We start from the raw sequence: 15,299 nt of genomic DNA, 5'->3' as shown, positions 1-15,299 counted from the left end.
GATTTAACTTTTTTGATTTTGGGTAGTGCTGGGGGCTGATTCCAGGGTCCTGGGCAAGCTAAGCAAGTGCTCTGCTACTGAGCTGCATCCCTGGCCCAGATTTAATATTGGAAAAATGGCAATATAATTCACCACAGAGGAGAAAAACTAAATGATTATTTTATTAGATAACCCCACAGGGGGGCGAAAAACCCACAGCTGATGAAATACAAAACGTATTTTATGAGAAAAACTCAGCAAATCAGGAACAGAAAGGAGTTTCTTCAATCTGATAAAGGCCATATGTGAAAACTATGGCTAATGTCATGCCTGGTAGAAAATTGAAGTCCTCCCCTGCTGATCAGTAAGGAAGTAGGTTGTCCACTCACCACTTTTATTCACATTGTACTAGAGGCCCTAGGCAATATTATAAAACAAGGAAGAAAAAAACAAAAAACATACATATGGGAATGGAAGAAGTAAAATGTCTTTATTCTTGGATGACATAATCAAGTTAGTGTAAAATCCTGAGGCATCCACAAAAGAATTACAAGAACATATAGGTGCATGTAGTGTAGTGTGAGGTCTTAGGACACATGATCAATATACTAAAATCTGTTGCATTTTAATATACTGACTAATAGTAATTAGAAAGTAAAACAAAATTCTATTTATACTAGCATTTGAAAACACAAAAATGCTTAGGAATAAATATAATGAGATATGTTTAATACTTAAATAGACCAAAAGCTACAAACTAAAAACTAGTACTGAAAGACATGAAGAGAGACCTAAATAAGTGGAGAGAGATGCCTTGCCCTAGGATCAGCAGACTCAGTATTGTTGAAGTACCCATTCTCTGGATCTAAAGATCCAGTGCAAACTCAAGTCATTATTCTAGTACCTTTTTTTTTTTTTTTTTTTTTTTTTTTTTTTTGTAGAAATGGACCCACTTTTTATATGGAAATACAAAGAACCTAGAAAATCCAAAGTAATCTTGAGTAAGATTTAGAGTACCTGGCTTAAATATTTTAATGCTGTAGTAATCAAGATGGAGGCAAATTTATTATTGCAACAGAATAGCCCAGAAACAGGCCTGTAGTTATATGGTCATTGATTTATAATAGAAAGCTCATGTTTTCTTTGATATAAGGAGGCTGATTCATAGTAGGATAGGGAGTGGGAGCATGGGAGGAATAGACAAACTCTGGATAGGGCAGAAGGGTTGGAGGGGAAAGAAGGGGGCATTAATGAGGGGTTAATTAATGATGGTGGAATGTGGATGATCATTATTATCCAAGAACAGGTATGAAGAAACGAATTGGTGTGAATATACTATGTATACAACCAGAGATATGAAAAATGGTGCTCTATATTTGTAATCAGAATTGTAATGCATTCCACTGTCATATATAAATAAAAAAAATAAATATCGAAAGCTGAGGTAATCCAATAGGAAAAGGAATGGAACCCAGGGAGGGGTGCTCTCCCACAGAGCTACATTCCCAGCCTTTTTTTATTGTTTATTTTGAGACCAAGTTTTGCTAAGTTGCCTAGACTGGCCTTCTGAGTACCTGGGATTATAGGCATACACCACTGTGCCCAGCTACAGAATTCTTTTAACAAATGGGATCGGAACAACTAGTTATCATATTTTAAATGAACTCAGCTCTTGACTGTCTCAGAAATTAGAGGTGATTCATAGACATAAACATAAAAGCTATTCATATAAAATGGTGTTGAGGAAAATAAAGAATATTTTTGTCTTTGCATTTGGTAAAGGTTTTTAGATATAACAGCAATAAACAAAAAATAATTTACTCAAATTAAAACTTTATCATAAGGTACTATTAAAAAATGATTAGGTAAGCCAGATGTATCTGTTGAAGAATTAGAGTCTAGAAAATCTACCAAATGCTACAACTCAATAATAAAAAGACATCTAGTTACAAATGGGTAAAATATTTGGACATATACTTCAAAAAGAAGATATGTGGATAGCCAAGATGCTCATGAAAATGTGCGTAACAACACAGAGAATTGTGAAATAAAACCAGATATACCACTAAACAGAAGGGCTATATTATTATAATTATTCTGATAGGGGATAGAGCTAACAATTCTGATAGCATACCTTTAGTAGTTTTAACTGGTACAAGCACTTTAAACAAAGCATCTGTCTTGTTATAAAGCCTAGTAAATTCCACTCTGAGTCCTCCACCCAGATGAAATGAAAGACATAATCACAAAATGATTACACAGATAGGTTCATAATAGCTTTACTCATAATATTCCAAAACAAGAATTAACATAGGTGTCCAACAGCAGGAGAGTAGATAAATTGGATTGTTCAGACAATGCCTGCCACTCTATAATAAAAGTTGATGCATTCTGATATACCTAACATGGGTGAACTTCAGAAACATATTGAATACGAGAAGCTTTACACAAAAGAATTCAGACTGTATGGTTCCTTTCGTTTTGAGGTTTTGAAGCAGGTAAAATGATGAAAACATGATGAAAAACTCAATCACCGATTGACTTTAAGGTGTTAGGGAGGAATTGGCTGGAAATAGGCACAAGAAATTTCTTGAGTTGATAGTAATGTTAGAGTTTGGGTTATGAAGTTTTAGGCATTTGTTAAAACTTTTTAAATGACATTTAATATTTGGATATTTTACTCTCGTAAGTTTTTTCTCCAAAAAAATCTCATAAAGCAAATATTGAATTCCAAATAGTAATGATTGTAAATTGAAATGTATAGGAGCAAAGTGCACTATTGGTCTGAAACTTGGGAATGCTTTGCAAATTAAATGGGTTGATGGATGGAGAGAGGAATATATGATTGCATATAGATACGATGGAACAAATGCAGTGAAGGAGTCATTGTAGAGACTAGATGGTGGGTAGGTGTACGATGTTCATTTTATAATTCTTTTAACTTCTGTTTAAATATTTTTATAATAAAACATTGAAAAAATAAAATGAAATAGATATAACTAAAAGATATAATATAATATATAAGTTATAATATATAACTTATTCATAGAGAATTGAATTACTGATTAGCCAGTGATCAACAAGATGGCTGTTACCCAGAGTAGCTGTCAGATTCACACCTTTCCCCAGCATTCCATCTTCTCCAGCCCTTGTACTATGGAATTTATCTGTTCATCCAGAATCTTTTAGTTCATACTTAAAAATGCCTGTAGAGAAGAAAATTCATAATTGCTTTTCTGTATCTCTTGAGCTTTTAGGATTTGTCTTTTCAGAAGCTTTTTATTGATAATTACCTAAAAGAAATCAATTTTTCCTGAAAGAATTGCATTCTACTGGGCATGGTGGTGTATACCTATAATCCCAGCAGCTCAGGAGGCTGAGGCAGGATGATCACAAGTTCAATGCTAACTTCAGCAACTTATCAAGGCCCTAAGGACTTAGTGAGACCCTGTCTCAAAAAAAAAAAAAAAGTTTGAAAAAGGGCTGAAGATGTGGCTCAGTAGTTAAGTGCCCCTGGGTTCAATCCCTGGTACCAAAAAAGAAAGAAAGAAAGAAATGTGTTTTTGGCAGTTTAGGCAGAAACAATTTTATTTATTTAGTGGACATTGGTTCATGAGCATAGACTTACTAGACTTTAAATCACATTAACTTTTAAAAAAACTTGTCCTTGTGAGCACATAGGATAGGATAGAAATATCATGTCTGCCTATTTTAATGTTTGCCTATACAACTATCAGATTTGACCAGGTTGGCCAGATACTATTAAATAAATGGTTTTGGATGATTTTATTTATTTTATTGTTTAACTTCCTAAATATCTATTTTCATACCTCTGTGTTTGAGACTCATCTCAAAAAAAAAAAAAAAAAAAAAAAAAAAAAAAGAAAGAAAGTTCGTTAATTAGCTTCCCACTTCCCACACCTGTTCCCAGTGTCAGGACCTTGCTCTTGGCTCAATATCCGGTTGTGAAGAGAACACTTTCAAAAGATTCAATGCCCTCTCCATCCTCCCAGAAAGTTCTAACTGGCCTAAAAGATAATAGCCTCTCCATCACACTTAGAAACTGAAAACTCCCAGAGGAACTAGGATGATTCAGCTGCATGTTTTCAGACACTGCCATGGATCCTTCTTTCCTGACTCAATTACCCAGCACCCCCTCTCTTTCTTGTGACCTGCTTATCTCTGTCTGCCCAGTACTTCATCCAGTTCTTGTCAGAATTCGACTTGAAACCAAACACTTCCCAATTCAAATTCATCTTATTTAATGAGTGCTGTAGCTGCTAGTGGCCCCTTTTCTCCATCCCATTTCTCATTTATGACCTGAGTTTGGCCTCGTCCTTCATCTATGCCTTCCCTTGTCTGTGCCTCTGACTGTAACTCTGACTTTCAATCCACACCTGGAAAGTTCTGCTACCTCTCCCACCTCCTCCTGGGGTTAAGCAAGACATAAAGGAGGGCAGTGGCCTCAGCAGGACCTCATGTTGGGACACTTGAGACTTGGTGAGGTCCTCATTCTTGTTAACTTTTCAGTGAGACACTTCTCCTGTGAGTCCTAAACATTATCTTTAGGTAGAATTTTGTTTAGAACCTTTTAAAAAATTCAGAGAGGCCATTAATGAGGTTTCAATAGAATTCCTATATTCCCCTTTATCTATCAAACCTTTTAGAATTCACTGTAGTTATCATTCCCAGTCACCTGGTCCTTACAGAATTCTCAGTTAACAGGGATGAAGAAGAGAACTTTCCAAAGGCTGTAGCTATCCTGTTGTTCTCCCCTAGGATGGCTATGGATGGAGCACCAGAACTGAAGGTAGAAAGTGTGAACTCAAAGGCCAAGCTTCATGCTGCTCTTTACGAGAGAAAGCTCCTGTCTCTGGAGGTGCGAAAACGTAGAAGACGGAGTGGCAGATTGAGGGCAGTGAGGCCAAAATACCCAGGTACCTGCCTGTGAGCTTTCACCAAGCTATGTAATCTGGGTCGGCACTTAATGAGTCAGAACTTTCCTCTTCACATGCACTCATTGTTGTTGTATAGGAGTACTTTTCTCTGAAACTTAATTTCAAAACGATTTTTAGACCCTTCCATTCAAAATATTTTTTTTGAATGGAAACAAATATTTCCATTCAAAGCATATAGCATTTGGCTCTTGCCCTTATTCTGCTATCATACAAATACCTAATACTTTAGAAATGATGTTACCCTGAGTTTCATGGAATTCTGATCAGTGCTCTTGGGTTTTTGCTGATTAGGTAAGTCCAGTTCATCCTTTGAAATTGCAAAATGATATAGACAAAGGAGAATTTCCTTCTCTCTCAGATTCTCCCATGTTGTAGGGTCTATTTTTAATTCACTAATAGACTGATGTCCTCTTGCCCTTGCTGCTGCCCTCCTTACAGAGCCCCTGTATCAGGCAGCATGTTAGTCACTGGGCTTTCGTTGGGAAATAAAAAAGATGGTTCTTCCAGAGCTTACAAGGCAGTGGAGGAAAGGGCCATGAGTAGACACATAGGAAGCCATATTCCTTGTGCCTCTGTGACAGGCGCTTTTCTACAAACCCTAGCACACTACAGAGATCACTCAATTGGGTGGTTTTTGTTTTGTTTTGTTTTTTTGTGGGGAGGAGAGGGTTTCATTTATTGTTTAAACTGTTGATATGATGAGAAATATCAACTTGAATGAAGATGATTTAATCTCTTTTTACAATATATGCAATTAGAGAGTGACATGTGGTTGCTGCTAATTTTGTACCTTGTTTGTGGTTTTATTTAGAACTGGGTTTTTACTACAAAGATAAAAGGAAGGTATTGGGAGAGAGGAAAATTTAATCCTTTTTTCAGCAACATTAGTGATTCTTCGCATTTAGTGATTACCCAACCAGCTGAAATGAATGTTAAAACTGAGACAGAGAGTGAAGAGGAGGAAGAAGTTGCAATAGACAATGAAGATGAAGAGCAGGAAGCTTCCCAGGAGGAGTCTGCAGGGTCTCTTGGAGAAAATCAAGCCAAATATTCACCCTCATTGACTGTTATGGTAGAAAATTCATCCAAAGAAAATTCCATGAAGGTTCCCGAATGGAGTAATAAAGGTGAACAGGGCTGCAAAATTGACACTCAGGAGCCAGAGCCGAAGTTCAACCTGATGCAGATTCTGCAAGATAATGGAAACCTAAGGCAAGTGACTTTTTGTAATTATAATAGTGAAACTGATTGTGGCTCATTTGTGGTGTGTACCTGGTACTTTTTTTTTTTTTTTTTTTAATGACCTGACAGTCATTTTTTATTCAATATTCACAGGAATCCTATGAACTAATGACTATGATTGGACATTGCTATTGTGAAGGCATCCGGGCCTTAGGTTAAGCACCTTGTCCACAGTACAGCTGTGACACAAACCCAGGTCTTATTGGGCCAACAAATGTTTGGTGGGCATTAGTCTCAGTTGCTAAGAGCACAAGGTTCCAGATAAGTTGCTCAAGTAGTTCAGGGTTGAGTTTGGGATACCCTTAAGGACCCTGGGACTCTGTACCCTGGTGAGAACAAAGTGTTCTTAGGACACAGAAAAAGGAATAATGGTGAGTCTTTGAAGGGCTATCATGGAGGAGGCAGACCACACCAGGCCCTGGCTGATGAATATAGGGCTTCAGGAAGCTTGGGCAGCACCAGCTCCATATGGGAGCACTAGGTATAAGCACTAGTTATAAAAATAGAATTGTATAGGCATTCATTTGGTTTCTTAACAAATATTTCCTGAGCACCTGCCCTGTGCCAAGAGTTTTGCTAGGCATTACGATGGGGACCAAGACAGGCTTGTGGAGCTTTTGTCTGGTCTGGTGGGGAATACCGGCAGTAAACAGGGACACTCCAGGTGATGAGAAATACTCTGAAGATAGTATCTGGTGTCATGTTCAAGTGATTGGGTAGAGGCTGACTTAGATTGTGGTGGTCAGGCATGGAGAGGCAATCTTTTAGGTGAGTTTTGAATAATGAGGAGTCAGTCATGAGAATGTTAAGTGGCAGAATACTTGAGGCAGAACAGGAAATACAAGGTCCTGAAATTGGGATGAGCATGATGTGTCTATGAGACACATACTAGAGTAGCAGAGAATTGTGTGGACAGAAGAACGTGGAGAGAAATGACACTAATGAGTGGATGATGGTAAATTCTAAAATTAAGAGGAGCCAGGGCTTTATTTTCTGGATGTTTTTTAGACAGATGCATGATTGTCCAGTGTAATTAAAAAAAGAATTGCAATTGCATTTTGGGTCAATCAAAGGTCAGAGAGGTGAGTTCGGGACAGTTGGGATGTTCAGGACCAGGAAGATGAAGGCATTGTCCAGAGCAGTGGCTATAAGAATGGAGAGAATGGGATGGGCTTAGTGGGATTTCATGGTACAAGTGACAATCTCTAAGTGTTCACATTTGTCAACCTGTTGGTGCCATTGGTCATCATAAGGGATGTAGGAGTTATTTCATAAAGAAATAATGGGTTTTATTTAAGACAGAGTGAAGACAGTGAAAATACAGCTTTGTAGGTCAAGCCTTCCAAGTGGGTGGAATTAGCAATTCTGTAATTCAGCAAGGAGAAAAGCAAGAGCATGGGGCCCTGGGGAACACCACTGTTTAATGAGGAAGTCAGTAAAAAGACCTAGAATTAGAGAGGCATACATGTGGGAGGGAGTAGTACATAGAAAAGCTCTAAGAGGAGATTTGGGGCCTTTACGATGCCTTTAACCACTCAAGTAGTGATAAAGAGTGAAAATAGACTCCTGGATTTGTGAGCTGAAGAACCAAGAATATAGTGTGAAGGAACTTTTTCAAAGGGCTTGGCAATGAGAGGGAGGTCAGACCGCATCAGGGAGGAACCAGCTAAGAGAAAGCGATATTCTTTGTAAAAGAGGGATTCTGGAGCTTATTAGTAGATTAAGGGGAGGGGTTTGATGGACAAGAGGATTAGAGATGTGGAAATGGATATATTGGCCGAGAAGGATCCTAAAGCAATGTAGAAAGAGGCTGGGAAGGGGTATCTCTTTCTAAAAGTCAGAAGAGGAGGACTGTGGGAAGAGGATAATAGGTAGACGCTAAAGAGCAGCGAGGTGTTGGTGTTTTTGCATGATGGCCTTTATTTTGTAGTTAGAGGCCAGCGCTCATACTGAGAGGCTGGAGGGTGACATTGGCATGCAAAGGCATAGATTTCAGTTTTGTAGCAGAGTCATGGAGAATGAGAATAGGTCATTCGTGAGCTCAGGTCTTATGAACGCAATCAGACACTGGCTTTTAGTGCTGCCAACTGGTTATGTGATCATAGGCAAGTCAAAGAGCTTCTGTAGGCCTCAGTTTCCTTTCCTGTCAAGCCAGGGTGTGGGGTTAGACAACGGTTTTTCCAACTGCTTTCTGGAGGGGAAAAAAAGATTCCAGTGAATTGAAAATAGAACATCTGAAAACCACTGGACTGTATCCTGAGCTCCCTTCCAGCAATAACATTTTTCTTAGCTGTTATAGAAATAAATTACTTCTTCATAAATCTTAGGGATCTCACTTTCAACAAGTAAACTGTTAAAATTGCTGGGTGCATTTGTGTAGATGAGCAGATTTTAGACTGTGTTCCCCAAAGCTGCTTGTTGTCCTGTGGGGCATCTCAGTAGCTGGTGAGAAGTCTGGGGAGGGGCAAAGTTAAGGGCTTGAGACTGCAGGCACAGCCTCCTTGTTGTGTGTTTTATATGCTGAGCATCTATACAACCTGTTGGGTTTTAAAATAAGTTCCTTTTGCTTTAAATCCTTCTGGTTTTCATTCTTTCTTTTTTGCTGGAGTGGGGTGTATGCTGCAAGTGACTAGCTGATCAACAACTTTGAGACAATCTTAGAATTAACATTCCAGGCATCTCTTCAGTAAGGTTTATAGAAATGAAAATCTCAGTACTTTTCCATTTGACTTGCAACAAAACAACGATTGAAATACCAACTTATGAGCAATAATTCCCTCTCCAAAAGACCTTCATGCTTTAATATAAAGGGACCAATCGACGCAGTTGAGTATTCTGCTACATTTGGAGATGTCTAAAACACTTTTTTGCTTATTATGTTACATGTGAATTTGTTTCCCAAAGCGAACAATCTTTTTAATGTATTTTGACTTGAAAATTATTTGTTATGGAGGTAAAGCTTATGGAGATGGCTGAGGGGGAAATAGTAGATATACTTTCTAAGTGAATAAGAATATAATTGTTGAAAACATTTGGAAATACAAATTTATTGTTTCAGATTCATATTGTGCTCCCATAAATTATCCCTGGCAGTAACAGAGATTTGGCCTTATTTATATATATAGTCCATGTTCTGAAGCTCTTATGTATGAGACTCTAAAGAGCAAATAGACACCCAGCCCAACTCCCTTGCCCTGGAATCCTGCAAAGACACACAGAACCTAGACCCGGGCCCTCTTGGGATTTCCATTTTGCTCTGGACAAACCCTTCATCCTAATCTTGGGGGACAGTGAGTAGAAAGCATCCAGTGACTGCATGTGTGAGGATTGTAAACAGAGTTTGTGTTGGGCCCTAATCATCGCTGATGTAATTTTGGCTACAGTGCCAGAAGGCCGATCAGCTGAAGTAACCAAAATCTTGCCTGAAAGAAAACAGATCTGCCACAGTTAGCAGCTGAAGTGAAAATCATCACTGTCTCCCCAGTACCTCTGTCTTTCCTGCTATAGCTTGATCACATTCCCTTGTCTAGGCAGAAGAAGGATGGATTCTTCAGCAAAGTTGCTGTGGTGCTTGTCACTATTGCTATGGCTTTCTTTTCCCTCACTGAACATCTGGGCTTGTCCCAGCCCATTGGTTTATCTATGCCAAACTCTGTTGGACCTCATTCATTTGTTCTGGGCTCTAGCCACTCCTGTCTTGTAGTTGAGAAAAGCATGACCTTAAAATATGGTCTCAAAAGTTTCTTTTGTAGGATTTATCAATTTCCTGTTTCAGAGGTTTAGCACACGAGAAATCTTAGTTGGCATAACAAAATCCATACTTTTGTACTCTCTGATAAATATGTCCTCAAGGGCCTCCAATGAAAAAAGAATCAGTAACAAACACACACATACACACCAAAACCAAAAACCAACCAACCAAACAAACAAACAAACAAAAACACAAAACCTTATTACAGTGTTTCTTGTGAGGATTCAGTACTTTTGTCCAATCTCTCAAGAAAGGTGTTAAAAAGTTCAACTAGCCGGCTGCGGTGGCACACACCTGTTATCCCAGCAGTCGGGAGGCTGAGAGAATGGCTAGTTCAAAGCCAGCCTCAGCGACAGCAAGTAAGACCCTGTCTCTGAATAAAATACAAAATAGGGCTGGGGATGTGGCCAAGTGCCTCTGAGTTCAATCCCCAGTACCCCCCTGCCCCCAAAAAAGAAAAGTTCAAATAGACAACACAATGAGTAGGAAATCTGTTTTTTCTGTTCTTGTTGCCCCCGACCCTATACCAGTAGTGAGAGTATAAATAGGATTCTCTATCTCTGATCCTTTTAATAATTAAAAAAAAAAATAAACCTCATGTATTGCTTAGAACTGGGGCTCTTTATTTAATACATGATGGCTTTGTATTTGTTAGCCATCCTAATGGAAGGATCATCAAAGGCCACTTTGAGAGAGGCAGGTACACATTTGGTAGAATTACCATTCTGTCTCATAACCGTGTGTTGTTTTGGATTTCTGTAGCAAAGTGCAGGCCCGAATAGCATTCTCTGCCTATCTCCAGCATGTTCAAGTTCGCCTGACGAAGGACAGTGGAGGTCAGACCCTCAGTGCCAGTTGGGCTGCCAAAGAGGATGAACAGATGGTGAGGCTCTTTCCCTTGGAACCTTCAACTCTCCCTTTCTCTTTTGTTTTTATTTTCCCTTCTCCTCCTTTCCTTTTTTTCCCCCTCCCTTCCCCCCTTTTCTCTTCTGTATATTCTTCTGGTGGAAGAATTATTGCACAGTAAAGTTTCTAGATTACTCTTACTTTAATGTGATGTGACACAAATCTTTGACCTGGAGCAGGGTTCATTATGCTAGTTAGGGAGCGCATTGATTTATTTCATTTGGAAATGGAAATTGATTGATCCTTTGATGTTAAGGCCTGTGTAAAACCCTCAAAGAGAATAACAATTTACTGTCTTTTCTCAAACATCCTCACGTTTTATTGACTCTGAGATGGGCATGGTCATCCCCATTTTATAGGTGAGGAAACAGAGACTTACAGAGAAGCAGGGTCTGTTGTTCCCCAGCTTCTGTGTGGTGGACTGGTACAACTTGAGCCCAGGTGTTACACCTGAACCTGCCTTGATCTTGCACTTTTTCCAGGTGTCATAGACTATTTGTTTTTTTGTCCTAAAGAGTCACTTGAGCTCTTTGAAAGTCACCACCTTGTCATAGTCCCTCAGAACACACTGTCCTCTAACTTAACATTTTTTCTTTACTAGTTGTACCTTTATAAAATTCTTGGTTTTCTGAAATCAACCTTGTGTGGTAATTTTGACTGTATACCAATCACTTGAACATGTTAGGGTTTAACATTCTAGGAAGGCTTTGTTGTTGTTGTTGCTGTTGTTGTTGTTGGATCACAGTGATAGGGAACTTAAAACTCTTTGGTAAGGCCAGAACTTACAAAAGAAGCCACAACCCTTACATAGCGTTTTTTACAACAGGGATCTGTCACCAAAAAGAGAGGAGGGGCCTTTAAGTCTGAGAAAGTTGCATCCTTTATCCCACTCAGTGGTGACCCTACTCTAATTTTGAGTCTTTCACATACAAAGGGCAAGTCTTTATGTGAGGCTTGTTATAAAAACATGTTGGTTATTCCAGAAAACAACTTGTTAATTTCAAGTAGCCAGTACAACCCAGAGATAAAAACTTGTGTGTTGTGAATAATCCTTCAACCATCAATGGAAAATGTTAGCTCTGCTCTTTCCAAGTGGAAAATTGAGACTGCCTTTTTGAGAGTCAGTTTGTCTGCTCCACTGTGAAAAAATAATGTTTTAATATAGCAACTTAAAAACCACCCTATAGTAAAGACAGCAGAGTAGAACTGTGAAATCCAACCCTCTGTTATGAGACTGTTCACTTAGTGCTGGAGTGAATTGGCACCGAAGGACAATGAACCAAAATCAAATTCAAGAAGAAAAGAACATAGCTTGAAAGAAAGTAACTGCTGAAATGCTGGCTTAGAGTCACTCAGGATTTCTATGAGGCTTTCTATATGAATATGTAAATTCACCACTACAAATTTAACACCAGCTCTGTGATGTCTTTCTTGGAAATATATCCAGGAGAGCAAACCCAGACTTATTGTGACAATTGTGACCGTGGTTTTGGTTATGAGGAAGGTAGTTGTAGAGCTGCCCTCTCTGGTCTGAGTTAGGTTTGAGATTCTTTATCTCATAACTCACAAAAGGCCCATCATTTGAAAGCCATTTTATTGTGTTGATGGGGCGACATCCTCTTTCAGGCTCTTGTCCTGTAAAGTCTCTGAAGCATTTGCGATGTTCTGAGTTATCTGATTATATCTGTTCAGGTTTCAATCCTTTGCCTGCATCTTAAGTGTGATGTATTCTTTCTTTCCCTTCAGGACTTTCTACTGTACCCCCCTTGGCAATCCCCAATTCTGGAAGCTCCTTTATATTTGGGGAGGGAAAAAAAGGTCATCACCTTCAAACTACTATATCTTTATCACCAAACTTTTTAAATCAGTAGCGTCTGCTGTGTACCCCTTTCCTTCATTATTGGGCACATCAGCATGTCTTCCTTCCCTCTTTACTAGAAGATGTCCTCTCAAAGCTACCCAGCAGTGGCCAGATCAGGGGTCTGTCTTGGTCATGGTCCTTTCCAGTTCAGACTTCAGGAAGTCCTGACAGGGGACCCTTTTCTCCCTTGGCTCTCATGGCATTTGCTCCTGTTTCTTTCTGTTCTAACATTTCTACCCTGTGTTTTCCACCTCCATTCTTTCTCCTCTTTTTCTGTCTCTAAGCGTGACTATTTCTATTCTTTTTTTTTTTTTTAATTTTTTTTTTTGTAGTTGTACAGAATGCCTTTATTTTATTTGTTTATTTTTATGTGGTGCCAAGGATCGAACCCAGTGCCTCATGCATGCCAGGCAAGCGCTCTGCCACTGAGCCGCACCCCCAGCCCTCTATGTTCTTTTTCTGCTTTCTCATCTTTGATGATTTCATCTGCTCCTAGACTGACTTTGAATGTTGCCTTCCCTCAATAGCTCCATTTGGGCTGGGGATGTGGCTCAAGCGGTAGCGCGCTCGCCTGGCATGCGTGCAGCCCGGGTTCGATCCTCAGCACCACATACAAACAAAGATGTTGTGTCCGCCAAGAACTAAAAAATAAATATTAAAAAAATTCTCTCTCTCTCTCTCTCTCTCTCTTAAAAAAAAAATAGCTCCATTTGATCACCTTAATAGAAGTGAGATCTTCCCTTTGGTTTATCATAGGACCATTTATAAATGTACTTTAACAACTATTACCTTTTTGCACATTTGATTTTCTGATTGTTAACTTATTGAGAGAAGAAAATAAGAGTCTTTTGTTTTGCCTTCTGTATCCTTCTTAAACCTAACATGTTTGCTCTGGATCTTGTTCGTCAGGATGTATAACGGACCTCTTCTGACATCTCTATTGTCTAATCCCATCATAGCATGTCTTCTGTTGATTAACACAAGCCCTACTTTTTTCCTTCCCCATTTTTTACTTTATAGGAGTTGGTTGTTCGTTTCCTTAAACGAGCATCAAGTAACCTCCAGCATTCCCTGAGGATGGTATTACCTAGTCGACGATTGGCACTTCTAGAACGCAGAAGAATCCTCGCCCACCAACTAGGTGACTTTATCATTGTGTACAACAAGGTAAGTTATTAGTCTGGAGGTCTTGTGCATTGAGTTGTAACACATCATCAGTCACACGCTGTACACCTCTGTCCAGCTTCTGTTCTGTGGCCCCATCAACCCTGTTGCCTTGCTGTGACGGGGAGAGGAATCCCACACTTTAACCTGGTTGGGTTGAAAAGCTACTTATTATTTCTGAAAACCCAGTGGCCATAGTTAACACTTATCAGAAGTTCCATTCCTTTTGAGCTCTGTCATACCCGAGATGAATTCTGACATATGTGCATCTGTATTATTGCTATTGGCCTGTAGACAATGGTAAGTTGACTATAGAGAGAGAATTGGAACTGTGAATTTAATATGATGACATATTTTTTTCAGAGAGTTAGCTTTTCTTCTCCAAAACATTTACAACCAAGCCCAAGAAATACACTATTTAATTGTAATTTTTGCAAAGTGTCTTATATCCAACAGCCTCAGAATATATTAAAAATATTACTTGGGAGTGAAAAAGGTATAGGTTATATAGTTCAGGTTGCAGAAGGAAGAACTGAGGCCTAAAAAAATGTAAATGAGTTTTCTAAAGTTACATGTAATTGTAGAAGACTTCGACCCTCCATATCCATATACCCAATTTACTCCAGCTCTACTGAAAATTCTGTTGTATCTTGCATGAATAAAGAATTTATTCAAGTTGAGCTGTGCATGGTGGCATATGCCTATAATCCCAGTTGCCTCAAAGTTTGAAGCATGAGGATTGCAAGTTTGAGGCCAGCCTCAGCAATTTAGCAAGGCCCCTATGCCACTTAGTGAGACCTTTTTTCAAAATAGAAAGGGCTGGGGTTTTAACTTACTGGTAGAGCACTTTTTTGGAATGCACAAGGCCCTGAGTTTGATCCCTAGCACCAGTTGGGGTGGGGGAGGGAGAATTCATTATTTTGGAAGTTGGTGTAAGAGAATCTTCCAAGACATCATTCCTGTCCAAATTGCAACAAAATACTGTGTCTCTGCAATGCCACAATATTGTTAAAGCCAGGTGTCTGATCACAGATGTTACTAAGTTCCTATCAAAAGCTCTTTTCATAACAGGCCATACAAATAGAAAGTACAACCATGGTAAAAATTTACATTTATTCAGCAACTCTTACTTGGGAATTTCAAAACATTTCATGAAATAATGACCAAGAGTAATATATCAAGTTTATAGGTGGCAAAAGTACATGGAAGAATAAAAAGTGTTTACTATAAGGAACAATTAACCCAAGGGCAATGAAACCAGATGATGAAGTGTGCATTTATCAGGAGTCAGTTTTATCTTGTTGTTTTTCTGTGGGGTTGGGCTTGGACAGGAAACAGAACAAATGGCTGAAAAGAAATCAAAGAAGAAACTTGAAGAAGAGGAGGAAGATGGGGTGAATACAGAAAACTTTCAGGATTTCATCAAACGAGCAAGGTA

At 38.9% G+C, this 15,299-nt stretch overlaps 1 protein-coding gene across 17 annotated transcripts in view; it reads left to right on the top strand.

Annotated features, from left to right (window-relative positions):
• Ttll5 (tubulin tyrosine ligase like 5) overlaps positions 1-15,299 on the top strand; it is a 258,831-nt gene that overhangs the window by 94,248 nt on the left and 149,284 nt on the right. For 16 of the 17 annotated variants that reach the window (XM_076849830.2, XM_076849829.2, XM_076849826.2 and 13 more), the window contains 5 exons: positions 4,759-4,916; positions 5,843-6,149; positions 10,693-10,813; positions 13,718-13,864; positions 15,193-15,296. In XM_076849830.2, the coding sequence (XP_076705945.2) occupies positions 4,759-4,916; positions 5,843-6,149; positions 10,693-10,813; positions 13,718-13,864; positions 15,193-15,296 (837 nt within the window). The remainder of the gene's footprint in view (positions 1-4,758; positions 4,917-5,842; positions 6,150-10,692; positions 10,814-13,717; positions 13,865-15,192; positions 15,297-15,299) is intronic. The other variant, XM_076849825.2, reaches the window with a different exon arrangement.

The sequence above is a fragment of the Callospermophilus lateralis genome, chromosome 3 (genome assembly GCF_048772815.1).
Source record: "Callospermophilus lateralis isolate mCalLat2 chromosome 3, mCalLat2.hap1, whole genome shotgun sequence".
Lineage (NCBI taxonomy): Eukaryota > Metazoa > Chordata > Mammalia > Rodentia > Sciuridae > Callospermophilus > Callospermophilus lateralis.
Note: the sequence above shows the minus strand (reverse complement) of the source record. Positions and strands in the feature narration are given on the sequence as shown.